The sequence below is a fragment of the Ascidia mentula genome, chromosome 9, assembly GCF_947561715.1.
Source record: "Ascidia mentula chromosome 9, kaAscMent1.1, whole genome shotgun sequence".
Taxonomy (NCBI): Eukaryota; Metazoa; Chordata; class Ascidiacea; order Phlebobranchia; family Ascidiidae; genus Ascidia; species Ascidia mentula.
In genome coordinates, this window is record NC_138574.1 from 14,295,131 (window position 1) to 14,323,088 (window position 27,958).

A 27,958-nucleotide genomic window follows, 5' to 3' on the forward strand; every position below is an offset into this window, starting at 1 on the left:
GTGTTTCAAGTTACGTCACAAAGTCGCTTGTTACGTAACAACCACAATGGGATAAAGCATTATTTCTCATGTTTGTCGGTAAATCTCCTGTCTGTAGTTTCGGGTATTTTCAGTTCTGTCGAGCTACCGCTGTATTGATTCGCGATTTTTTTCGACAATAGACAAGCGTGTACTTATGCCTCAAACTTAAGTGTCTGCACATACGCAACCGATTTGAAAGAAAAAAGTTTTATTGATGGAAAACACATACATTAAACATTACTGCGAGCAGGGCAAATGAAGTGCTAGTAGTTAACACACAAGCCTACAGCTTTAACACGACGAAGTAGAATTACACTTATTGCATTTCATTGGAGGGCAGGTATCACATTTACACAACTTAAACCAAATTTGCTACTGAGTTTTACAACACATTTACACTTTCTATGTTTACTTGAGGGATTGAAAAAAGACCGAAGTGTTGCAATTTTTTTCATCAATAGGAAATTATTGTATGATGTGATTTAAGAAGTTTGGTTGATTTTTGCGGAGTTGAGTGATTATGTATATTTGTATACTTTTACTACAGGAACTTTAGGAAAATGAAGATGGCAAGCGGACAGTTGAATAACAGCGCTTCAAAATGAACGTTTCGGTAATTGTACACAAGTAAAATATGTTACATTTCTTCCGATTTGTTTCCTACGGATTAAGTGATTTCTTGGAACTTTGGCGACGCACAAATACATACACACGTTAGGTACAAATCAAGCGAAAATAACTTCCAGACCAAAGTACACCACACACAACATTCAAATACCAGAATATCAAACCTGATCTGCTGTACAGCTTCACAAATTTGCGTATTAATGTTTTGTCACAAAAATGCAGAGCACCATGCTGATTTACTGTTGACTAATGGCGTATGGTTAAATTTTTAATTAATCAGGTGAAAAGTGAAGTATTTTTAAGTTTTCTTTTCACGGTTCAGAATTATTATTTAATCGCAGTAAAATCACAGAAAATTTATAAACAAACCAAAATCAAGATATGTTTTAATCACACAATTTAAGAGCAGTAAATGTTTACACTGAGATTTTAAAGTGCTTGGTGTCAGAAGACTGCCAGCAAAACCGTGTAGATACAACACGAGTGCTACTGACAGCGCAACAAGTTACGATGGAACTTCTGTGTAAGATTTGCTCACTGCATGGAGCAACCAGTTCTGTTGTCGCTCGACATTGAAGGCCTGAGATTCTTGCCAAGAAGCCAAAAAACCGTGCAATCCTCCATGGTAACCTTGGTGATAGGGAGAAGGGTGACCACATGACTCTGTAGAAGTAACATTGGTTTATTGGTGGTGACTGCAAGGTTTAATTTCGTTTTGGGTGTTTTCCCAACCAACAAAAATTATTCAATGAGTACAATAACAAAAGTTGAAAATGTTTTATTGAACTAATTAAGTTCGCTGTGGTCTGCATTTGGATGGAAAATGCTAAAACACCACAACACAAGCAGGTCGCAAACCTTGGTCAACATAGAAATCTGTGCGATCGTTAACTTTAGTACCTGCAGCATTCTAATTTTGCATCCAAACTAACAGGTCGTTCTCACAGATTTCTATATTACACAAACTTATTATGTGGATCAAGTATGCCGACAAATCTGTGCTCAAGTGTTTTAGTATCTTCAACTTGGGTGTTTAAAGTTGACAAGAAGTTACGCACCTGGCTGCGAATTCGGCCAATTATTCTGGAGTGCTCAGTCAAGAAGATTTGGGACATTTTGACCACCTCCGGATCCAAGCAATCGTTCCAATCCACGGGATTCAATTTCTTATTTCTGTCGACGAATATCTTGTAACCGTCGCATTTCTTCAACTGTTTTTGTGTCAGCTGTGGCACTCGGGTGTAGTGCTCGTCTGTTACAACGTGTCTGTAATTGGATATAAAAATATTTTAATTAAATAAAATTAAGGTGGGTTGTTCTATTTATTTTAAATATGAAAATATTTAATCAATAAATTGACGAAAGTCGGTTTAATATCATGTTTTTTTTACCTTTTCACGACCATTTCTTGATAGCTGACAACTTTCTTCGATCCATTGCATTTGTTGCAAGTTTTTCTGCATTGTCCGTGACACGAAGCGCATCTGAGAGATAGAGAAATTGTTAACCGGATAAGCCAAGTGGAAGTAGAGGTTAATGGAGAAATTACTCTTGCGGAAATTTTAATCAGTCTTAAATTTCCCGGGGCGCCGATCAACAGAACGAAATCTTGGCTGCTATCGATTTTCCATCAAAAGCACTGGTGATCGATATGTTGGCTTACTAATGTTTGTTAAGACTATATGAGAACAACGGGAGTTTGGTGAGAGCTCCATGCGTTAATTTGTCGTGCAATGCTTGTTTTCCTTTTCGTGACATATCGTGGGTTTTTAGGTTTTTGAATCTATCAAAAATTTCCTTTCAGTTTACATTGGTTTTGTATTTATACAATATGAAGGGTTTCAAAAAAATTGTCAGAAATTTCGGAAAATATTGATTTTTGTTCTTACGTTTGCATTGCTTGCCCGTAGCAGTGGTGACAGCATTCACTTCTACTGTGGCAATGCGAAATCGGGTCCCGACCATCATGGAATATCTGCATGCAATAAACAAAAGTTCAGTTCGGACCTGAAATATTTCGCGCTTTTTATATGTCGGTTAAAAGCAATTCTGGCAAAAACTTTTATTATATCGACGTTTCGGTCGTCACACAATAGACCTTCATCAGGACGAAGTGTTTCACCAGAACAACTTTGAATCGACAGAACATTATGTCTGTTAGCGTCAGCAATGAGTCATTTTCGTGTGTGTCTCGAAATTTTTTTGTTGGGAAACACTTTATGGTAATCGCCCACCTCTTGATGCGTTTCGGTTTTCACGAGTCTCCCGTCCCCATTGCAATGGTAACAGGGGGTTTTCCCGCAACCGTGACAGTTGTCACAGTTTTCGGTGCCACAGCCTCGGCATCTGAAAATGTTAAACGTCATTAACGTCGACATTTTTTTAGTTTAGTAATAGCAAAATAATTTTAGAAAAAAATGATTAATTAAGGAAACAATACAATTTATCAGAGCCAATGTGTTTGCGAAAATTTGTTCCGTAAATTAAAAAAAAAGTTAATTCGAGGCGGGTTCGAATCCCGGCTCGGGTAACTTACATAGGACAAGTGATCTTCTTTGACGTGAAGGGGATTTCCACCCGTTCCCCGTCCCGTTCTTCGCAAAGAATCTTCCACAGCTTAGGGGCTCTCCCCATGTCTGGGGTGCTCAAAGCTTCACCTGCATTTGGACTTCATGTTATTTTGTGTAATCACTTTTCTGTCGTTATTGCACAAATGGTTTTTAGTTGACTTGCAACTATTACCCGACCATGTGCGTTTGCATAAGTACTTTTACATGACCAACCTGGTGTATAGGCTCTGCACTGCGTTGTTTGAGATCGTTCGACGATGTGGGACTTTAGTTGGTACTGTAAAATTAACACGTTTGTAGTTTATGATTTCTATCGATTGCTCGAATACCATAATAGCTTTCATGTACTCAAAACCAAATACAGTACATTCCTATTCCTATAACAAATGCAGTACATATTTGTTATAGTACTTACGTGGTATGAAGTGAGAACTTTTGTTTTGCGGACGTGTTGCTTTTTCACCGTCCATCTGTTCTTAATGTTTTTCTTGCGATATTCGTCATAAAGTTTCTGAGCTTTAGATTTGCTGATCATGGGGATTCTGCAAAACCAACAGAAACACGTTTAATTGCTGTGTTAAATTTCTAATTCGTAAACGTCACTTTGAAACCAAGGAAACTGCACAAGTTTACTGAGAACTTGTGCCAACAAAAACCATGCATCGTGAAAACAAATGAAACACAGCAAGCGACAAGCAGTGATAACTTGGTTCAAACACAAAACGCAACAACAAAGGAAGTGTCGCAACTTTTTGCAATCTTGACTTCCGAATTTTTGATAAGATTTGTCGTATGAGCAAACAACAGTGACAATTTTAACAACTGTTTTTATGCCCTGGTCAGGTTTGCCGCCCTAACGTCGCGGCAAATGTTTGCCAAGCCTACATTACCTCACGCATTCTTCCGGGTATCACCTAATTATTATCCTTTTATCCAGCCGCTGTTTTTGCGACAACTAATATTGCGACACGGTTGCGACACTGTGATCGCAAAAAAATGTGATCGCGTCTGTCGCATTTTTAATGTGCACCGGAGGTTCGAATCCAGGCAGCGCATCTGACAAACGCTTCAAACCAAAAACCACAACAGCATTCACAACCGAACGAAATCCAGTTTCCGACATTGACGCAAAGGAAGTTGTATTTATAATGGATGTTTGTGATTATTGGGGGGTTTACAGTCAATGTGACGGAAACTAACAATGAATTTATTGGCTGGCAACCACTGTGTTGGTTTTAAAAATATTTTTCGCTTTCATCCAAAGTTTTCTTTTTATCGATCCTTGTCAACCAGGGGATTACCCTCAGGGAGAAGGGCGAGGATTAAGGTAGGTGTCAATGGGCAGATGCTAGTGTGTTGAAACAACAAAGCAAACGAGACAAGCGGAAGTCACGACAACGCCAACAGGAAAACCCATTGTCATGTCACACTTAGAAGCATTATTTCAATTGTCCTGCTACGAGTAGGGAGAAAATTTCAATCCAGAAGAATTCCAAACGCCCCCGCTGTGCTTCAGGCAATTCCGCTTGTTTTCCAACAAGACAAAAAACAAACAAACAACAAACCCACACTCAGTGGATACTGTGGCGAGCTTCCAACCGCAATAAACAAAACGGAGGGAGGGAATTCTCATTTGTGGTGCGTGGTTTCTATCAAACTGACAACCAGTGATAGGACGGGATTCAAGTTCGGTTTGTGGTACAATGGGAACCAGTTTAACCTACGTTCCCACGGAATGGGCGGTCCATATATTTTTATAACGCGTTGTGGAAGCGTTACGTTATGCTCCAGGAGGTATGTTTACGAACCCGCACTGTGCATTCGTATAGACTATAGACCAGGTGTTCTTGAGTCATCGCAGTAGGTCTCGTGTATGATTCCCACGTTTCCTTATCTTATACAAAGCAGCAAATGAGTCCGAACGTTGTCCCATTATTATCGACCCCGTGCACCTCTGACCGATAAACAAAGGCAACCTCCCACTATATTACAGTTGGAAGTCGGCGAGCGTCCAACAACCACCAATTGCCGCCGGTTTGTGACAGGCATTAAAACCCGGCATGTCATCGCCCGTAGTAGGCAGCTATTGATTGAGCGATGTAATCGTTTATAAATTGCCTTTGGCGGTCGTCCGTGACAACCTATCAACACTAACAAGTTCACCGCAATTTCATGACAAATTTATTTAGTTAAGGATTTGGTTTTGGAATGGGCAGGATTGCCTGCTTCCCTTTGAAGAATAAAAACTATAGGCAAAGCAAAATTAGTGATAAATTTTCGTGTCTGCGAAGTTGAAGCGCAACATATTAATGCAAGTTGTCGTTGTTCGTGAAACGCATCCGACGCCGGTGTGTTTTAACAGGTAATTTTGCGACATATCGTGTAAAAAATGGATTTTGTAAATTCCCAACAAAAGAAAACAGGTTGGGGTCAAATTTTAAACAATCCTAACCAGGTTTAGGTTCGATCGACCCGCGCGCTCTTAACGTAAAACAAACACGTGCTTTTTCCGCGCCGCTGTTCAATGCGGGCAAATCTTACACCACACGCCATGCGGCGTCCCGGGATAAATCGATCGTCGATCCATTACAACCTGCCTTACGTAAGCCAACATCTGGCGCTGAACTGCAATGCCGTGTTGCGGTTTTCACACGTTTCGAAGCTTTGCAGTAGTGCGCACAGGTTGGGAAACATCACAACGCTTGTCCAGTCCCGGCGACACGCAAGAAAGGACGCGAATGTAAAAGTTCGTGAGCCCGGTTGTTTTTTAGACATCGCTCAACGCCATAAGATAAAACGGCGCCGAATTTGGATCCTTGGCCTGCCCGGGCCCCCAATGTCCCCTATGACGCATCGGGTTATCGGCGGCGCCGTCGAATAATTGCACGAACATATTACTCTTGTTGTTAACTTCCGCTGGCAAGTCGTCTGTGCAGCTAAAGGCGAAATGCCAAACCAAGATTCACCCCCGCGTATTAAAAAGCCAATGAAAATATATTAAACTACATATTCCTTTTTTAGTGTTCGTACTTGGTTTCCGAAATCTTTGTTACAAAAATTTGTAGCAAAATTTGGTGTGATTAAAAAAAAAACGAAAAAGTTATTTACTTTTACCAATTTCAACATAATTCAACTCAAACAATAACAGCGCCTGTAAATTATCGCCTGTACTTTTCCATTTCGTGACAAGAAGGCGTTTCATTTCGCCTGGGGTCGCGCAAAGCGAAGGGAACCATTTCAAATCACGCAAACCTCGATCTCGCATAGAGCACGACCCTGTAGATGGCAAAATGCTTCAGCTGATGCATTTCAAAACAAACCTATAGACTTCCCCCTTGTTTTGCTGCGAAAGTCGTGACCCAGAGTGTTGATTAAACAAACCTAAGTGGGACCAGGTGTAAGGCTGGGTTACACGGGGTTGTACGAAAGGAAATTTTCCAAGCCTGCGTCAACAGCAACTACAGCAACTGTAGCGAATCAAACGGAAGCAAAAGCCTTGTAATACTTAAGGTCAAAAATAAAAGGTCGTTGACAAAACGATTGAAACAACTGCATATATAAGGCCCTACTGATTAACTAGTGTAATGCGCAATATCACATTTACCAGAGCTAAAGCTAAGCGGTGTATTCGCCAGGCACCCTATTACTATGACGTATGGTTAGTAGAATGCGCATGTTAAGCGTATGGTTGAAGTTGAAAGTTTGCCGCCAGGATATATCTCCTGTAATCCTGGACAGATAACTTCAAGGTCCCTATCTTAAACTTTATGCCACGTAAATACCTTTGAAATACGTCACAAGGGAGGTGGTTACGAATAATTCCTACGTTTTGTTTGTTTTGTTATTTGAAGCCAACTTCAAACAAGTTAGAGAAGGCCTTTCATCTGAAATTGTACCGCTTCAATTGTTATGTGGGAACTATGGTCAAACATCAAGAAAACGAGAAAAATGTGCTCGCCAACTATACGTGTGTGAAGCATTGAAACTTGCACGGAAAACATGAAGAATTTGTGTTTTCATGTGATAACAAAAAGCACACACACTCAAGCAAAGCCTGCTACATGATAAATTTGTTATGCTGGCAACACCAACATATGGGACTCACACCGTTAAATACAAAACCGAATGTTCAATTCTCTAAGGAGCCTCTTTGATTCTGGCACAAACAACGAAAGGCACATGCAAAGGTTTGGAAAACCCACGTGGGCAACAAGCATGGACAATGACAAGCCGGATGCGGCACCACATGCCGTCTACCCACTCACGTTAGATATTCTATCTTTCCTGCAGGGCCTCCAAGTTTTATGTACCTGTGGTTCTCCGACGGGTCTTGACACAGAGCAACCTCTTGGGGTGGTGGGTCAGAAAACATGAAAGGTTGAACTCTGGGCCAATTTCCTGACCTCAAGTGAACCTCGTTGTCTTCCATGATGTGCAAGACCTGGCTCCCGTGACGACCCCGGCTCTTACTGCTACCACTGCTGCTGGTTGAGGCACAGTCATACGGCAAGAAGACTTCGTTATCGGAAGATTTTGCTGGGTCCTCCACACTGTATGGAGGAGGAGGGTCCTCCCAGATGCGAGTTTGGTCATCACAGATCGATCCGGACAAACTTCGTTGGATAATTCGACGTGGCGAAGATCGTTTGGGCGAAGCCATTGTTTGCAAGAGTTTTTTCAAAATTTTATAAACTTAAACTGACGCTGCAAGGTACAAAAAACGGTCAGCAATTCGTCTGTATCTGATGAAAGACTGAACGTTGTTGTAAATAAAGTGTTGCGTTTTGTTACTTTACACGTCACTGCGTTTTATGCTTCGTCCATTATAAATCCCAAATGTACAAAGCCTTTAAAAAGTATGGTTACCACAAAGTGTAAGTCTTAGCATGGCTGTTTGGCCGGCAAGATCGTCCATACCCGCACCAAGCTGCACAGATAAGCCCTCCTAGGTCAATACAGTGGCCATCTGTATGAGGCTTACAAAATTACGAAACTTTATTGAGTTTGCTCCAAGCCTCAGAACCACGTTATCACAACTATTAAAACAAACAAACCGCACATGTGTGCTTAAAAAACCCTTAACCCCAAACCTATGCTGTTTGTTGAACCCTGAACACAGGGTCTGTGATACACGAGTATCATCAAAGCTTCTGTTGTTATCTCGCCTCAGAACACAGGTCACACACAATTTTTATCATCACATAACCTCTTTCTCCTCACATTAACATCTACAGTAACAAATTTCGGACTGATTTCCATTCCAACGAATGCGTTACATCTGTCCCATGCACTAGCAACCATGGTTTTCAATTTGCACCCTGCCTTCCCTTTAACCCAGGACTGTACAGCGTTACACAGGCCTCGCCTGTTGCTCCTACATTATTGATTCGTTCAGGCAATCGCAATTAGTGAGAGACGGGCGCACGGGCAATCGATTTAGCCACAGCCTTGCCTTCCAGTCTCCAGTACCATTTCAACGTGTTTAAAGTATGGTTGTTGTTACGCACACCAACAAAACCATTGGCGGTACGCAGGTACAATAAAGCGGTGGTTTGATTGTTATCGGATGAAATAATATGCGCAATCTCACTCAAAGATCTCAGGTAGATTCGTTTAAATTTTTAAATAGTTTTTTTTGGGTTACCCCTGACAACTCAGTTTTTGGTAACTCCTGACAACGCTGTGGAAGCTTTAGTTTAAGTCGCGCAATTCTGAAGGTTTTGTTCAATGTGACCAAGGGCTCAGTTTTAAAACTAGAACCACCATAAATCTTCCGCTGAAAAGTGTGAGTTTTTTTTCGATTTTAATCTTACATCTCTCTGCCGTTATTGACGCCGGGACAATGGGTTTAGCGGAGAGCTCGCTCGGTTCCCTTCCCACGTATTACTGACCGAGCCCTTGTGAATAATTTACAACGGGGATGAAGCGATAGCGGCGTTGAAGCGACTTTGGGTGAGGAAAGAGAAAGGGTAAACCGACTCTTGTTGTGTTTTGGAATTATCCGCTCCCCGACCAGCTATTGTTCACTATGCGGCCTATAGAAACGTGAGCGGGAACAACGCTGTGCCCAAAGACAACACCTTCCACCTGGCAACAGTGCAGCAACTGAGAAATAATGTATGTGCATATTGTTGTTACTTCACCGCAGGAAGGCCACGTTGTCAGGCCCGCGTTTTAATCCCCACAGGACAAAACGTTCTTGTCGATTCAACCTACGCGCGCAGGAGAACAACTGTCTGGCAAGCGGTTGCTATGCGACGCGGCTGCCCTGCTACTTGCATCTGTTCTTATGCGTGTGCATCGTGCGGAAGTGATTGCGCACCTGTCTATGCATTCCCGCATCTACCAGTTCGACCTCGCACAAGACACACAAGTAATCAAATCCATCGCAATGTCAGGTCGAAAGTTTAGGAATGGGGCTCGTCTGGGCGCAGCATTAACCATTGCACATACAAAAATACGCCTCCAACACAAAATACAGTTACATTTTAACAGAAATTGACAAATCTGTCACCGAAAAACTACCTGAACAATATAAAAGAATAAGAAATCTTTCGTATTCACAAAACCATGGCCAAGTTCGCCTTGCTAAACCAACCCGTACTTCCGAATGGAAAACTTCACTTGCTGTTCGAGCAAAGCAACATAATGTATTGAGGAACCGGAAAATAACAAAGACATGGACGGTCGCTTTTAAATGCGTGGACAGGTTCAGACTTGACCGTGAATTGAATTAAACCCCGCTGTACACGAATTAAAAGCTGCTTTCAGCTATTCTTGAGTCGGGCGCCTGTAAAGGTACTTGAGTAGCATCTGAAATATGCTTTGTATTTTTAGATGTGACCTTGAAATACATAGTTTATGAACCATCGTCATGTCTTACTTTTAGATGCAAGAGAACAGTTAAGTGCAGCGCTTTTATGCTTGGCATTTACAACAACAAACACATTTGATTTAACAAAATCCATTTTCAAGACCAATTTTCAAGACGCTATCGTATTTACATTCGCTTAAAACGAGCAGGAAGGCGAAGATTGCTATGATATTAACACATGATCTTTTATGTTGTTCACCTATCACGACGCACAGTTTAATGATGGTGGTTTGCAGACAAGAGTCCCACTCTACCGAATGCGGACGCAATAAAACGTAAGTAAAGCATGGCGCATTCATTAGTCAGTAGTAGCGCGCAGTGCATTATTAACGGAGCATTAGCGTGGGTTATATTGATTGTACACAAAGGATTCATCCCAGACAAATGCAATATCATGTTTTTGAGAATACCTGTCTAACTTCTTCCCACCTGTTACTCTATTCATCATAATTACCATGACAACATAACTGAATCGTCTGATGAGCCTGCAATGTTATACCGATATCAATGACCGAAATACCAATTTGTGGTCATTCCTCTTCGGGAATCGATCCCATACTAAACGTACAAAGGATCTCCCTACATTGCACGAAATTAAGGTAAGACTACCTCACCGTTCATTACACCCTGGCGTCCCTTCTAAATGCCTCGAATTGCCGGCCTTCCATCATCGCGGTAACGTAACACTAGTGGCGTCCCTAGCGCTCGGGCGTGTAACTGTACCCGCACATAACAGCAAAACTTCAAAGGACGATATTGATAGCGGGAAATTACTATCCAACATGTTTAGCATGGAAACCTTGTGACATATCACATGGTTCACATATGATAACAAGTTGGGTGTTTTCTGCGTGGGCGGGCGTGTGTAGTTTGTTTGTTTCCAGCCAATGCTTGCTATACCCTTTGTTGCCTTGGCAGTGCCAGTTGCTCAGGGGGAAATTATGATAAATTGTTTAAATGTTCGCGATAGTTTATCTGGAAACCATTTCCGACTCAGTATTAAACCTATTTACAAGATACACTTTTTTTTGGCATAAACATTTATGCGAACATTCAAAAACATCATAATTTCCCCCTTGAGCAACAAGCAAACGTTTATATTCTTATGTGCAAACCACACACATATACCAGATCAAAACTCTACAATTCTTATATCTACAAACACCCCAAACGTATTCGCCCTTTATAACTTATAATCGTACATTCAAACCTCGACTGGCCGCCTTTTTGTTTTCACATTGCAACGCGCTATACTGTATAAGTCGTACAGATATATCCTCGCCATCCCGCATATCGTGCTGTCAGACCGTTTCAACAACTTCCTCATCCTCGCGGAACACCATAGCAAGCGACACAAACACGCGAATGTGTCGGGTTCTTACCGTTCTAAACACGTCTATTGACAACTGCCAGTATTAGGCTAACGCGATATCGCTTTGTTTTTAAACTCTAGCGCGGTGCTGTCTCGAGGTGCATACATTCTAATAAGAAATTATTTGCAAGCAATACCAGTGCGTGGTTTAGGTGTTTGTCCTTATATTGTAGATATAGTTTTGTAGACTATGTTAATACGGGTTTGTTATCATTCTCGTTAGCTCGTGTGGGTTCACACACGTATTTTCAGCAGTTATAACGCGTTTAGTTTGTTATAATTTAGCTGAAAATCCCAAACAGGCGCATCCGTTCAAAGGAAACTCAAACACGATTCATTCACCCCAAATCTGTTTTAATTGCTCGGAAAAACGGGGAACAACTTGGGCACTTTTTGGGCTACTGTAACCCCGCACTTGTGCGACCTGGAATTCACGACCCTGAATCAGGAAGTTGCCTGCCCCCCCTGCGTCTGGTGACGCGCACGCTTTGTCTCCTGGCGGTCAATTAAGAGATCATTTCCAGCTAAACCGTCGGGGTCGCTTTAATACCGAGAAATAGTTTGGTTTCAGTCCACACGCATCCGACTCCGTCCCAATCAACCACATATTTGGACTTGCCACAACCTCGCAAAAGGCCTTGCTATACCTAAGCGCACATCGGCTGCAGTGGTTATACAATATTTTGTAATATAAATCCAAATGACAAATCTGTTTACAAACTCTAAATCGACTGAAAAATACGGTATTTTCCTCCACTGTGACACTTCACTCATTCCTTCGAAAACACTATGGTTTAAGGTTGGTCGGAGCGTGGAACTGTGGGCGTCAGGTCTGCCATATGGCGTTGACATGTGACAAACATGCCAACGTGACCAAACATGACAGTGTCAGAAAATTTAATCGATTGAAATTTTTGCAGCTCGGCAAATGGAAATCGGTTTTAAACAAACTTTGTACAAATTTCTCTTCTGATTGCTTTTGAATACAAAATATGGCGCAACTTCATTGCTTAATGTTAAAACTGCGAAATTTATTCTCAAAATGCCTCGTTCAATCTCGTACCTTCTAACACGTCCATCAGCGCCACACGCAAGCTTAAATCCCAAATACGAAGGATTTTTCACATGGCGTTTTAATGCCGTCCGCGCCGACCAGATCCCCGCGATTCTGACAAGCTATAACTGACTGCCGCTTGAAACAGAGCGCTAAATTGGGAAATATTCGACGCTTTGGAAATATCAGTCAATCATTTGACTTTCAATCAAGGTCGTTTAAGGTCGTGGCTTCTTGGAACTGGCGAGCAAATCTTGCTGCCAGGCAACGAGGCATCGTCGCATTACCAGGCGTCGGTAATTATCTAATTACAACACAAGCAATGTCGGCCGTAGCTTGGATACCGCATACTGCCTGCGAAACGTTCAACAGCTGGCACGTCGCTATATGATAGCCTCAACTCTTTGTGAAGCTCTTAACCAGTGAAATGGAAGTGTTTATTGTGCGCTAAACTGTTTTTTTTAGTCAACTTGTCCATGCCTCGGATCTACGCAAAAAATTTAGGCGGTTTGGTAAAACGAGTTTAAATTACGCCACCCTATCCTGCAACGTTGTTACTGTTCCTTTAGGAATGTCTTTTCAAATGGATTTTTCCCCCTAAAAATTGGTTCCTTTTTGGTTTGCAACTTGAAGGACGCCTTTTATCTCACAGGCGGGGGCAACATGAAAAATACCCACGTTGTAGGGGCCGACAGCAAACAGTTGTTTGTGGCATTGTTGTGGAGTCACACAAGTAGATGCTTACACCCATTGCAATTTGCAAGGTTCGCCTTTTGCGAGAACGGGAAAATGTGACTACACACACGTCAGGTCAATGCGACCTCTTGCCCGTCTTTTACTCCTGTCTATTACTCGACGTACGTCGCGTTTCGCATGGAAACAACATAGTTACTTTAGGTTCCGGAAGATTGTCAAAAACACATACAATAGTCAAATATATTGGTATTTTTTGCAACGTTTTCCTGTTTCTTGCGATGTCTGTGCACATTTCTGACGTCACCAAACTGGCAATCTGCCGACACATAATTTACAACAAAAAAGACAACTTGCATGGGTCAATATTCCCAGGCACGATATTACTACGCCCACTTCGTAAACTGAATTCATAACCAAGGAACCCTCACATATTTGCTATATTTTTAGTGACGAAAAACCGCTATTCGTCAATGCGGCGCCCTTAAGGCAACCATAGCATCGACCCCCCCGGGTTTGGCCCCCTTAGCACGTCACGAACTTCCATTGTGAGTCAGCCCGGTGAGACTGACCATGACAACAAGATAAAAAAACATCGCATTCGCCCGGTCCTTATTACTTTGCCATGCCTTCGCTCTGGTCCTAATGCGCACACAACGCTCAATGGCCCGTCTACCCTATCGAAGTCCATTAGTGCCATTAAAGTCAAGAAAGTCTGCGATAAAGCTGTGCGTCTTTCCGCATATCGTCGGCATTCACAACCTCTCAACCAATGGTTGTTGTTTATTATGGATGTCAATGCTTGGTGGAAGAATTTTTAAACACATTTTACAAATGCCCTCTTTCCTGCTTGTAATTTACACAAGACCGCAATGTTTTTGTTACCACACTTATATACGCCTGCTATTCTTTTTCCCTTAACAAACTTGGGCGAACTTCACGTCCACTTAAAAGTTTTTCAATAACTGTCTAATAGATCAGCTTACCGCGTGATACGATCAGTGATGACGTAAATTACATTGCCAGGATGTGAATGTTCAGTTTCATCTCGTTATTAATTAACGTGTTATTACGTCGAAGGGGAAACCCGATATTTCGGTAACTATCTTGCATTTCACTTGGATGTCGCTTGCAACACATGTTTTGTACCAAAAAAGGTTCGGTTAGTTTATATGTACGTGCATTTTCTTACTTGATGCAAACAACGCCCGACTAATTGTGTGGCTCAACTTGCTGCTGTATAACTTCGACAATACAACTGCCCACAATCAACACTAAACATTTTTGATATCGATTTGACACAAAGCTACTCTGACATGCGTTGGCGAACCTTTTCACACAAACACAAAAGGTCTGCTGTACACCATGCACCACAGACTGCCATCAACTGCAGTGACACCAAAGTTATCCATTTTCACGTTTACTGCGGAACTGAAGGCAGACGCTGTAAACTGACCCGTCGAACACTGCTATACGTTAGCCTGGTTTATCTGAATGTAAAGGAAGCGAAAAACAATTAAGTTTGGAACACGTCGACACCTCGCGCAGAAGGTGAACTGCAAATCGATCGAGGTTTATCGCCTTAAGCAGAGCGTGTTATGAGCTTGCCCCGTCTGGGTCAATATATTCGCGCCGTGACACATCGCGCGACAGGGCCAGTGTTTGGGCTCAATGTGGAGCCTTTAGGCACCGAGGAGTTTAGGAGCCCACGAAGTGTGGCTGTGGATTTTACAACGTCCGTCTGCGCAATCAAGCCGTATTCCGTATTTACTCTTCAACGAAATCTATTTCCGGGAAGTCGGTTTGGTTTCTGGTTTTAGTACGTTTACCTCTATGCAGTCGTGTTGTTGTTGCGCCGTAGAATTATTTGCCAAAAGTTGGTACTTTTTATAAATTTCGTGCGATTCGTCGTGAACTTTTCACCAAAAAAGGAAACCACCCTATGTTTGCAAACGGAGTTGAACGCCAGCACAAAAACAGTATAATGCCACGATTCACACACTTGCGTTTAATCCCCTACTGTTCCACCGAGCTGTCGTTTGCGCCAACAAAAGGCTCCGCGCCAATAAACAACGCTGTTAGGTTCATGCCGTTGCAGAGCCAGCCAACGCGAGCAGTGTTGTTGCAGACTTGCACCCATGCAAAGCATTACAGCAACACATAGCTTGTAGTGGCACGTTTTTGGCCAGCCCTGAATGGCGAATCGCAGGCCCTAAATGCCCGCCACAACTACTGTTTATGGCTTTGTTTTACCCTCCGTGGAGGGTTGCGAATAACCACAGGTTTTAACGTCGCTTTTTTGGTAATTTGTATTTTTACAGGAATTGTTGTTCTGTGTATTTTAGCTGAAATGGCATTTTCGTGCAAAACCGCTACACAACTATTTCGTCGCCAGTTTTGTCCAAACCTTTAGTCAGAATATAGATTAAAGTTCCGCTTGTTCAAACCAACTTCGTTTCGATTCGAACCTTCTGTTGTTACAATTACAAATTTGGGCGCAGAAACGTCTGCGTCATAATAATTTTCAAATTTTTTCGTTATGTTCATCCCGGAAGCCACAAATTAACTTTTCGCAGAGCGAGTTTAAAGCCGCACGCTCAACTTGCAACACCACAAAACCATAACAGACCCGCCAGCTTCCACTTAAAACACGACTCACGAAAACCACGAAAACGTTGCCGGCAGAGCAGTAGCGCCGCACCGGCCGATCTCGAACAGCGCTACCAAGGCTGCGCATTTTTTCACCTGTGTAGCGTTCACGATAATAGCGCGACTCACGGCTTTCTCTCGATGGCTTCGCGTTTTTAAGTCATACTCGCGAAGAAAAAGTCCATTCTGGTAAAGCACAAGTAGGGGAATCACCGCGTGTCACCGCGACGGGGATGTTGTGGCATTTTTTTGGCAGACGCGAAAGTCTGTAGTTTCAGAATTTTACATTTTTTGCGCAATACCAATCATGGTACAATGTTGAATTAATTAGGGAAGTTTTGTTTTTCTGTCCGAAAAAGTGGTATTTCTTTGATCTTAATTCCGACCTCTTGTCTCTCTTGTATTGGTCGTTTGTTATGTGGGAGTTTTTTGCGATCAATTAAAGTCGACAAAAGCCAAAAACTGGGAATGTTCCGCTTCGTTGAATTTCATCCCACTTTCTGTTCCTACCCGAAACCTAAGGTCCCGTTAGCTACCTCAGTGTTGACGTCAACTTGTCGCTATACGTCACTCCTCTGTGCGATATTGTGCGGCTGACCCACCCAGTAAACCACACAGCAAGAAAGGTTTGACGACAAACTTCGCCTTATTGTCTGTGGTCTGTTATGTGCCCGTGTAACAATAGACCAGCAGCCGGGTACAACGGAGTCGAATAGACGGCGCAGAGGCGTTGGCACAAAAGATTGACTTTAAATAACTTTCACTGCACACAAGAAAGTCTTGGCGCAATCCAAGTAGCACGTGCCCCGTTGTTTTCGTCGATTTTGGCCAAAACCTTTCCCAGCTTTTAATCCCCCGTTGATGTGTAGTGGTTGTTCCTTGGCAACCGTGAATGCCTTCAATGAGGGAACGAAACGTTGCAAGACATTGCAAAGTGCTAACTTCGTCTGATTTGAAGCAATGTAAACGTAATTGGTGGGAAATTAAAGGAAGCTGCCCTAATATTTGGCAAATATGTGGTCGGGTTTAAAGTTTGGTTTACGAGAACTCCACGAACACCAACAATGAACGCGCGGCGCCAACGGGTTTTACGACTTTAAAGGTTTTCAATTTTACGTGACGCGAAGTTTCGGATTGGGATTTACGGATCCCTGACCCAAATCAAGAATCATTTCAACAAAAGATGTTTTTTGGTAAAATTTTGTTAAAACGTGGCGACTTCTGATCGGCAACGATTCGCACAAGCGGGGAATAACCGGTGAATCAGAAGGTGTGCAATTCCTGGTATGTTTGAGGAGATTACATCATGTTCGTCGTGTTTACAGCATGTTTTGCGTTGGGCAACCATTACCGTTGCTTGGTTCATTGCCTGCTTATGGCGCAATTTCGATCCCATTTTTTCCCGCAGTCGTTGCACGGTGGGACACCTAGCGGTCAAACGTTCAACTTTTGTTACGCTCACCCAATCATTAGCGGCGGCTCGTCCGCGCACAAACCAAACCCTGCTTATTATTTCAAGCGAAATAAATTGTGTACTCTCTGAAGGTTGTATGACAAGACATTAACCCTTCTGTATTGCCAGAAGGGTCCTTCTAAATATGTGCAGTAAACCTGGCCTTTTTTGCTCATGACTATAAGCAAATTGTCTGCCATGATTGGCAACGCACTGCTTGGTATGTTTAATTGGAGATTTTGCATAGCTGGCTTACATACGTGCCGCCATAATCTCATTCTAAACCAACAAGGGTAACTCGGCGTAACCTCAACCTCCCTCAATCCACCCCCTCATTGACCTCTCACCATCGATAAATTTTAGAGGCGTGGCAGAATTCGTGGGCGTGTCTATCTTGTTTGTCCAAATCCTTAAGAATGAGAGCAACGCTAATGGTCCGAAACTCAGGTTTAAACCTTTATCATTACGAGTTTCGAACACGTGAGTTTACAGTGAGTGGTGATGGTTGTAGTGGATAGGTCGGTAATCGGCCGCCTGCGTTTGTTTGTTGGTTGAGTCAATATCGTGCACACGTCGGTGGGACGCCCGGGTTTAATTGTAGAGTAAGTTAATAACGTACACATGTCGGAGGTGTTGCTTGTGCATGTGAATAATGCATTTGTTACGTATTCACATAATGCAAAGGGTTTGTTAAAAATGCTCTAATTTTTGTGCTTTCCTTCCAGCTGTGGCAGTGGACGTATCAGGTTGTTTGTCAGGTATTTCCTGCTCGGCCTACTTTCCATTTTTACCCTGCTTTGGCCCCTTCTGTCTCCGTTAACGTGTACAATCCTTTTTATAGTCAACATTCAGTGAACCTCAAACTTCAAAATGATTACCTTAAATCGTGTTTGCGGCGGGTTCAATAAAAAATCGATTTTCTAATAAAATTATTGCAATCTTTTTTTCGTTGGGTGACGGAGCGTAAACTTTTCCGCATGACTGGATATAAAATGCCTTGAAATTGCGACGGACACAAGCTGCATTGTTTCGTCAAGAAAACAAAGTGGGCGCCCTGCCAGGCTGCGCAAATCGTGCCGCAAATATTGGGGGGCTTACGTTGCTGCAATTCCAGTGAATCAAGAAAAATGAATTTAAAAAATTGAATTGGGATAAGTATTTGTAGTTCAATATTGTTCGCTTGTTACCATTAAAAACGATGCAATGTCGTTTCTTACAATTATTCATAAAAATGTCGAAACTGTGCGAATTGAATGTTCGGAATCCAGGAGGCCTAGGTGATGTTTTTCGTAACGTTGTTGACTTGGGCCGTGACATGCCCGTTTTGTTGCCACGTGGGCGAAGATGTATTTGCCATACACGACCGCAAAAAATCCCCCCTCGTACTCTGCACCTTTCAAACTACTTTACATACAATGAAGTTCGGGCCACTTTGCACAATATTTTCTGCACACAATAGCAATTTATTAAGTTGCAATAGCCTTCCCTGCACCGTTATATTATAAGGTTGCATTGCGAATCCACTTGGCTTTTCATGTTTCTGACTCGATTGTATGTAGTGAGATATGGTTTTATCAACGCATATTTGCAATTTTTTTCCACTATTTACCGCAATAATAAGCGTTGCCAGAATTAAACCAATTTTGAATTTATTGTGTGGAAAATTAGTAAATTTGGTAGTTATATGGTATATATTGTGACAATATAGTATAGATATATATCCTACATCCACTGCGATTAACAAGCCGTTAAAGCAAGGCTTATACATACGCCTTTGCATACGAAGGTAAAGCGTGAATCGATTCTCAGGACTTTAATTCGAAGGAGCACGAATTTTATTTGATTTCTAATTTCTAATATCGCGAATTCGCATCAAATCTTTCACGTGAAATGATGAAATTTGTTCAACCTTTGCTGGCAGTTAGTAAACGACTATTATGTCGAAGTGTTTGTTGACTGTCTGCGGTGAACGCCATTTGAGTATGCGTAGGTAGCTAAATTACGTACACCCGTTGGTTTTTGAATGCTTGTTTCTCTGCAACGTGTTATGGGCATGATGTTCGCCTAATGCTTAAACGCGTTTCCCTTGCAATGCATTAATATCATTTCACCATAAAAAACATCATTGGCTTTATTGCTTATACATGAATTTTGACACGAGGAACCATAGGGACTAGCTTTAGCTTGGCCACAGAAGTTACCTGGTTTGGTACCCAATGAGTAATGGTGGTTGTTACTGCAAAGTAAAAGTCTTCCTTGGCTATTTAACTGACAAAGCATTGTAAGCACAACATAGCTGCATTGTAGAAACATACGAAAACATTTTGATCGTTTGCTTAAAATTAAGACAAATGCAAAAAACGCGTTGTCCACGCTGGTTGCGGAACCTTGTATGCAGCCATTACAGAAACATACGATGATATTTTTGTTGTTTCCTTCAAGGTAAAATTGAGACAAATGCATTAAGCCGTCAAATTGCGTTTTGAAATTACCGATGTCCGATGTGGTTGCACACAGTGAAGATTGTTGTAGCCATTATGAGTTGGCACAGCTTGAGAGATTTCCCACGCAAGATAGCGTAGGCGTTAGACAAGACTTCAGACATCGGTTTGTCGCATGTCGCATTGTTGACGTTACATTATCTCCTCCAGAAGCGACAACAAGCAGAAATTGCGACACAGAAAAACTTTAAACGCCTCTCAAACTTTGTAATCGCGTACGCATCTTGAATTTTGTGACGTAGTGTGACGTCATAATCGACGCGTGACTATCAAATCGTACGTCAATCAGACGCGATTAACGCTCTACCGCAAGGGTCTCGCGTCCCGTCCTACTGAGGTTTCAACATTCGAATTTTGGGGCGCGCCTTTAAACATGTGACCGGGTACGTCATAAACCCCCAGGGCTGTCGCGGGGAATTACTTAAAATGACATGAAAACGGACAAAGTACGATTGCTTGCCGCTGTGATACGCGTTAAAACAGGTTTCCGACGAGATATTTGCGTCAATCAATGTTTGTCTGTACACATCATCCACACACACAATAAATACGCGCGACATCAGCTCAAAGTATGGGAGGTTTAATAGCCAAATACCCGTAACCTTCTTAGTGGTTATAAAATGCGATTAAAAAGTTGAAACAGACAAAAACTGGTTGACATGTAGCTGTTTCATCGGTGTTTGCGTTAACATCAATTGCAAGAAGTGTTTTGAAGCCAAATACCCCGCAATTCTTTATGGCCAGGTGCGATCTGCGAACTTTTAAAGGGGCTTTGTTTGCACTTACACTGAAAAATGTAGAACTGCAGCACGTTCCCTGATATATTGGCGCTTGTTTTAAAACCTACAGTAGGACGGAAATTCATTTTCCGCGTTCCTTATCCCACTGTAATAAAAAATCCAAGAAAAAACCTCCCTAAACCCGAAGTTGCGCAAACAAACTTGTCTGCAAAAGCGACTTTGACATTCAGCGTGTGTTTACATGCAGTAGAATGGGAACGCGCCTACCAATATAAATACTATAATGTGATCAATCATATGTCGCAACGTCTTTGAACTTTACCCCATCATTTACATACACGCAAGATAATTTACACACGCCTTTAATATTACTTGGTTTGATTTACGCGTTGTAGGATTTGTTTAATCAACTCCTTATTGTTACAAACAGTTGCTAGGAAACTCGTGCATGAGGTTTGTTATCAGACAATCGCTTGTTATTACCCCAGATAGTCAATTATGCTAGCAATTAAATTCAATCAATTTGCGCAGGTAACTGTGGGTTATCCATGGTACTGTAAGATACCCTCCGTAGTCCCGCCCCAATGCATTGCGAAACATGGCTGAAGAAAGCTGCAAATGACAATTTACCTTTATTTTCAAATATTTAAATTTTTTGAACGTATGAAGCTTATGGACATAGGCTGTTGCTACGGTGGTAAATTGTTAAATTTATAGTGCGTTTCTGATACAAATCGGTTGACAAGCAATCGTGGACTGCTTGGGATTCGAACCAGTGAACTTCGTTTGAATCGTTTCCAATCCGTTGTGCAGTTGATAATCGAATGCTGTTCTTTGTGTGTTGTTGAAAAGACCCTTGACAACATTATCCAATGTGTTCACATACTAACACTTGCCTTTAGGCGTCGAAATTTAGCGCCAAGGGAACTGAAACTTATAACAGACGAGACAAGCTTTGTCGCCGTGCATTCAAGTGTTCTTGAAAGGGGAAACCCCATCCATTTGTATCAAGCTGCTGTAATCTCGGATTATAAGAGTCCCACGTGACCAAGCAGCGAAAAAAAAGCTTTTTCTGGCTCGTCTGGACTTGGCGAATCTGAGGATGTCATAGAGGGACGGTTTTCAGTAATTTTCCAGGGAAAGTTATTTTGCGCCGCTGCGGGCCGTGGCGCAACATGTTAAGGATATTTTTGTGCGGCCAATCCCTCTGCCAAATGGACTTGCAATGAAATTAACGAGTCGACCAGTTTCGGTTCCTGCTAAGTTTGCAATGTCATGCACCGAAAAGTATAATTTCAATAATGAGTGAAACCGCTTTGACTTGATAGCTGTCTGTATCCAACTGTTCGATGCCCTGGGCGGCTTCAGTTTGTGTAAAAGGTGTGTACCAAAGATAATGACTTAATTAATCGTTTTAAATCGACTGCATCAAATCACGCTGCGCCTTTAGTGGTTTTATAATCGTGGGAAAGAAGATATCGCAGGTTTTGTTGCAATTAACTCGCTTTTGTAGATGATACAAATGTTGGTGTATTACAAATTCAAATTCAACCACCGAATCATCAAACGCAGTGATTTCTACACGCATGGTTTTCATGCTCAAACGCAAGCCTTGATTTTTCAACGATACTCTCTTTTTTATGACGTAACGGTGCCTTATAAGACTTCCGAAAAATATTTTGTATCGAGGCTTGCGTTTGTTACCAGGAGGTGTAACGATTGTGTAGTGACGTCAACAGTTCATGACCACAGTTATTTACCACAGAATTTAATATTCGCTTGATATTAACGTATGAACACGTGACCCGATTCCACCAATTGGGAGGCAACCCACCAAAGCCAGTGAAACCCGTTAGTCGAAACTCCTTCAATTGCGTTGAGTGGGGGAGTATGCAGTGGTAATGGCGGTTTGTTTGTGGAGTAAATTTAAAAGGATAAAGTTCACACATGGACGTGCGTACTGAGATGCCTTTTGTTAGCTTTCTCGTTTGCGGTTCCTTGTTTGTGTCGTTTTTTGTTCGATTTTAAATCATGGTCGTTCAGAGGCGACAAAACTTCCGGCCGTTAGGGAAAAAACACGATGTTTGTGGCAGGGAACGAAGTTGAATTCTTTGTTGTGACGGTCGGTAAGCGCAAAGTTGTAAAATCTCCGCGAACATCAAGTCGATAAACGTGTTTTGTTTACTATGCTCAAGGTAAATCATTGCTTTAACGTCTTGCATTTGCAACTTTGTACGTTGTTGGGCTTGTTCTGTGTTGACGCAACCCTGGAAACATTGCTCAGTACCACGTTTGCCCTTCCACAAGCAAGTAATATGTCTGTTATGCAGATTTGAACATCAGCATGTCGCAATATCTTCCGCTTTGGCAAATCAACAATCGCGACGTGTTTCTAGGGTTCGATTATCCTAATAAGGAACGCTCGCCACTACACGTTCAGACCCCCCTCCACATTTCCAGCTAATGTTACGTACAATCCATTACCATTCGGTCACGAATTTACAAACAACATTATCGCAAGTTTGTCAGTGGAAAATTACTCGATGCTTCCACGGTGGGATTGCTACTGGTGAGAAATACCCTCAATTCAACCGTAATCACTCAAGCGTACAGAGGGTGTAATTTTGGGCGTATTGCAAGTTAAACACGATATTGCGGTGCAATGCATTCTGGAGCAATACATTGTCTGTTGTTTTGCGTTTTTTCTGGAAAGGCGCAAATTGCATTCGTGTTTTTTTCAATTGCACGAAAAGCTTTAATTCATAATAAACTGAAAAAAAACGTTCACTTCGCGGAAAATTATCGCATGAACGCAATTGACAGTTAGTCTCCTTGCAGCCTTTCGCGCCCTGCAGCTATCCCGTGCCATTACGTCACTCTGTTTATCGACGTCATTGACTTCTGCCACTCCAGGCGTAAGAAACGCCCTCGAAACGCCCACGGCCCGTCACGTGAAGGAGAGTACGGGGAACTCCCGATTTCGGGAGAGTAAAACTTTTGTGGAAAATTACCGAGGGGTCGGAGATTGTGAGGACAAATCACACTGCTCGGGAGACGCGTTGTTTGCTCGACATTTTGGGAAGAAAACGCACTTTAGGGCGAGACTCGTTGATCTGTCAACATTATTGTTGAACTACTCGCTCCTTCGTACATAAAAATATGCGGTTGCAAACTTTTTCACGGCCTTCACGTTTCAAAGACGTTCAGCCCTGGGAACTTTGACAAATAACAAAAAGCCACAGAGACAAAAAAAACAATATTTTTGTGTTTTTCACACAAACATCAAAAGTCATAACGTCCAAAACTTTGGTGTGTTTTGCAACGTTGTGGTAAAAAAAGGGTCAAAATGATCTGTCATTAAGGGTTGCAGATTCGAGTTTCGGCTGGAAATCGATTTAAATATTGAGATCATGCGGACGATTCGAAATAACAGTTCCTGTTTCTGTTGCACAAAAAACAGTTCCCGTTTCTGTTTCACAAACGTATTGTAAAAGATGTTGGATTGTTAATTGCTTGCTTGCCACGAGATAATTATATCTGCATTTGCATAATTGTAAAGACGTGTACTTGTGATGCACTTCCTCTGGGCATTGGTTTGACTGCATTTGTGGAAATTTCGATACATATTCGGAGTCTTTCGAAAGGTTATTAACTACGCAAACTACGCATCGAAAAATTCGGCTTGAACAAAAACTTTCAATTCGTTTTTTCTGCATTCTAATTGGAAGCTCGTTCTTTGGGTAGCGTAATTTGTTCTGCTTTTCTGCAGCATGTCTGGACCTTTACCTCGACGCTAGTGTAAATATAGCATTGCTTGTTAAATGTGATTCATACATGTTGTGGCATTACGAGTGTGATTTCAGGCACCCTGAGTTACCGCAGCGTGTCATTTTCAGCAGAAGATAATGGGACAACGCCCCCGCAACGCCCACGTAACAAAAAATTGAAATTTCGGGGAAGCCCCAGGTAGTAAACTTGGTGGAAAATTACCAGTTTTTTCGGAGCGGTTGTGACTGCTGCAGTTATGTGAAGCCTCCTGTGCAAATCACAATAGCCGTCGAAGGAATTCCGTTGCTGCCTCGCTGTCATTGCGTGGAGTTGTGTTTATCCTGCGCTGGCCCAGACTATCAAATGTCAACGGCCACACCTTAGCCGGAACCGAGTTCGCAAACCGACCAGAGCCCGACATGTCGACGCGAAACGTTTGAAGTTTTCGAAATTAAGACTTGTCGAAAAGCCTGGAAATCCCAGAATTAAACGAACATCTGTGTTCACTGTAAACACGTGACCAAGATATTTTTTCTGTTGTTGAAATCAGTTCAAATGATATCGGTTATCTGTTGTTAATTGTGGGACATGCTTAACAGTACGTATTTCATGAACTTGCACCAGTCAAATGCATGGACATAACGATCGATATTGCAACACATTATGCATGTAGGCCCAAATGTCACGGAAAGATTCATGAACAATATGTCGTCACCTAAAACAGCATAGAGATCATACATAATCTTGACCAGTTTAACGAACACTGGAAACAAAAGATTCCATCGCGTCACTCAACCGGAAATAACAAGTTTGGCTCCAAACCTACATCACCACTTGCACCATACCACGTGTTACCACATTTCAAAGTCACGATGACTATGACGACATAAAACACCATTGTTGTTTTTGTTTGAATTTTCAACTTGTGAGTTGATTCGTACACACGTGGGAGAAGTTAAAGTATGCGAGTTGGAGACGATAAACATTACTCTGGGGTTTCTTAAGTGTGTCGCAACGACTTTAAATTCAAATTTTTGTAGTTTTTGTTATAGAATCTACTTTATGTCGTTCTTTTAAACATTGGAAAGTTTTATCGTGATCTTGTAACACCGAGTACTGCAAACAATCCTTACATTGTTGCACCATTCAAACAAGGCACAACAGCCATTAAAAGTACTATAATGGGTTACTGAATAGATCATATAAATTTAAACACTTTTATGAGTTTCGCGTGCGTTCATGTTAATCGTAAAAGGGATTTTCGATTACATTTCTTACTCTTAACGACTTTGTTGTTTTGCCCATTGTTCTTGCAATGTTTTCTACCGAGGAACAACCAAACGATTTTGTGATTGCCAAATCTTTAAACTACTAAACTCGTTTTAAAACAGCAACTTTTCTGAACAATGTTATCGAAAGCTTCGCCCTAAATCCCAGAAAGGCGTTCAAGTCTTGTCCAAACAAGTCACAGTGTTGACAAAAGAGATTTTGTTGCGACAAAAGCAGAGTGTTTTCGCACAAGAAGGAAAAGATTTAGTTTCCATATTGCCATGGTTGAAATTTGTGGTTACTTATTTTCCAGAATTTTTTCGCTCAACACAATGCATTCGTGTCTGCTCACAATGCCAAAATTTTCTGAATTTTAGTGAAAATTGTAAGGAAACTGTTTTAAAATCGAAGAATTTTGGACCAGTTCTCTTCATTCCACTGTTGTACGTTTGAACTTTAGTTTGTCAAGGCTTTTCGTCAAGCTCATTTCTTTTCAAATCCAATCACAAAAGCCACACTTGTCCAAACTCGAATCCCAATGCCTCGCTACCATATTGCGCTATAGCGCCCCACTGTGGCCGAGATAAAACATTCAACGATTTTCTGCTTACCCTTGTCGAGGCGTTAGACTTTGTTGAGCGGAGTCTGAGAATGATCTTCCAGCAACAGCGGGCATTTCTACATCAATTTGATTGTTAGTTGGGCTTTGATATTGAAGGTTAAGACTATTATGAAGCATTTAGATCTGCCATAAATTCAGTGTTGTTAAATTTTGCTAGAAGTGATTTCTACCTGACGTTGTGGGTCGTTTTGTTTTATGATGTTATAAAGCAACGGGCATCGTAACTTTACCCACCTCGTATTGACGTCACCGGTAGAGAGGATGAGCGCGGAATGTTTCCACGAACCTGAAAAGTATGGACGAAAATCATGAAAATTATTCGTAAAATGGCGCCTGACTTGATAACCTTAGTGGATTTATCGGTGCCCAATTTCATTTTATTTTGCATTTTTATTGTTCCTACTTAGTTAAGCTCTTTGTGTTCGAAAGAAAATTAATTGAAATTAAAATATTTACAGAAAAAGCACTTTACCGTTTGGTTTGCCGCCGCTGTTCTCCTTTGCACGCTCGCCATTGAAGTTCTGTAGATAGTGTGATATGCAGTTAGTGAACAAAAAATAAGTTTGTGCGCCTGAACAGATATTTAATCATACATTTAAAGTATGTGGAAGATTGCGACTTCACATGTAGATTTATTGAAATTCGAAACTCAAAAACTACAAGTTTTTGTATGGCGTCAAGATTAGCAAAATTATCCATGCATGGTTACGTCGGTCAAAGTTAGGTTAAGGTTCTACCTTTCTCTGGAACGTTCACTGCGGCAACCTTCAACATTGTCAGGGATGGTCATGGTTAACAGTAAACAGCATAAACCTAAACCCTGTAAATGTTTTACACCGAAATCAGTTTCGCTTTTTTCCGGTTCCCGCAAAAAGGTTTGGTGCGCGCAGTTCCACCATTGCAATCTCTCCTCTTGCAAAATTCCATCACAAATTTTGTGTGAAATAACATGAGTTTGACTACAACCGTACATTTGCAGAGCGCAATCGTTGAGAGCACGAACAACGCACCGACATAACGTCCTCATATTGATCGCTTCATCTCTTTTATAGCTCGTTAACCCTTCAACACTTGCGCCACGAGCCTTTGGCCCAAGCAGAAACAGCGGGAGAAGGCAACCTCTTGACCGGGGAATATATGTTTGTGGTCGAGTGCTTGAGTTATAACGATTTTTTGCCAGTCGATATGTTTAATGGGATGGAACGTACTTGAAATCTACGGCTGGTGTTGGTGGAACCAGGTCGTGTTTTGCTCTTGAAAACAGTGGAAGTGGAATGAAAGTGAATTACAGATTGCGTTGGTTCGTTTGGCGTGGTCGTTAAAGTTTTATATAAACACGAGAACAAGTACCCCGTGTAGCGCAAGCGCCTGATGTTTGTACTTTGTAAAACAAACACAAATGTTTTAAATTGTTGTACATTGGAACAAATTTCATCAATGCTAACGTTAAATAGGAATTTTGGTTATTTAAAGGCCTCGCAAAGGTTTGCAGATTTATGATGTAAGCTATGATTAAACTCAACAAATAATAAACCTTTTTTCCGCTACATGGCAAACAATATTTGAAACGACTACATTTTGAACCTAACCCACACGCAAAAACGACAAGGCATGTTTGTTAATACCGAGAGGTCGTTTAACATGCTTTACATTTTTTACGCCCGGTTAAGTCACGTAGAGCACTTGCAGCGTCAAGTTCAATTGTGGCTCAACAGCCGGTGTTCCGTCTAATCTTTCAAGAGCTC

At 41.7% G+C, this 27,958-nt stretch overlaps 1 protein-coding gene across 3 annotated transcripts; it reads right to left on the reverse strand.

Moving 5' to 3' along the window:
• Positions 1-232: 232 nt before the first annotated feature.
• On the reverse strand, positions 233-27,029 carry LOC145913199 (uncharacterized). 3 transcript variants are annotated; one of them, XM_083000771.1, is made up of 12 exons: positions 26,951-27,029; positions 26,686-26,734; positions 26,448-26,499; positions 26,203-26,269; positions 3,634-3,760; positions 3,432-3,495; positions 3,185-3,305; positions 2,883-2,994; positions 2,538-2,623; positions 2,040-2,132; positions 1,707-1,914; positions 233-1,311 (listed from the first exon to the last, which is right to left on the reverse strand). In XM_083000771.1, exons 1-12 carry the CDS (start codon positions 27,001-27,003, stop codon positions 1,183-1,185), a joined length of 1,161 nt encoding a protein of 386 aa, XP_082856897.1. In that variant the 5' UTR covers positions 27,004-27,029; the 3' UTR covers positions 233-1,182. The 3 variants fall into 3 exon arrangements, with proteins under 3 accessions (XP_082856897.1, XP_082856896.1, XP_082856895.1); XM_083000770.1 differs by lacking the exons at positions 26,203-26,269; positions 26,448-26,499; positions 26,686-26,734; positions 26,951-27,029 and adding an exon at positions 7,529-7,942; XM_083000769.1 differs by lacking the exons at positions 26,203-26,269; positions 26,448-26,499; positions 26,686-26,734; positions 26,951-27,029 and adding an exon at positions 7,484-7,942.
• Between the last annotated feature and the right edge of the window lie 929 nt (positions 27,030-27,958).

Coding starts and splice junctions, on each gene's coding strand:
- LOC145913199 (XM_083000769.1), bottom strand. CDS start 7,878: ATGGCTTCGCCCAAACGATCTTCGCCACGTCGAATTATCCAACGAAGT. Junction 2,624..2,882: donor AAACCGAAACGCATCAAGAG/GTGGGCGATTAC, acceptor TATTGCATGCAG/ATATTCCATGATGGTCGGGA. Junction 1,312..1,706: donor TTGGCCGAATTCGCAGCCAG/GTGCGTAACTTC, acceptor TTACTTCTACAG/AGTCATGTGGTCACCCTTCT.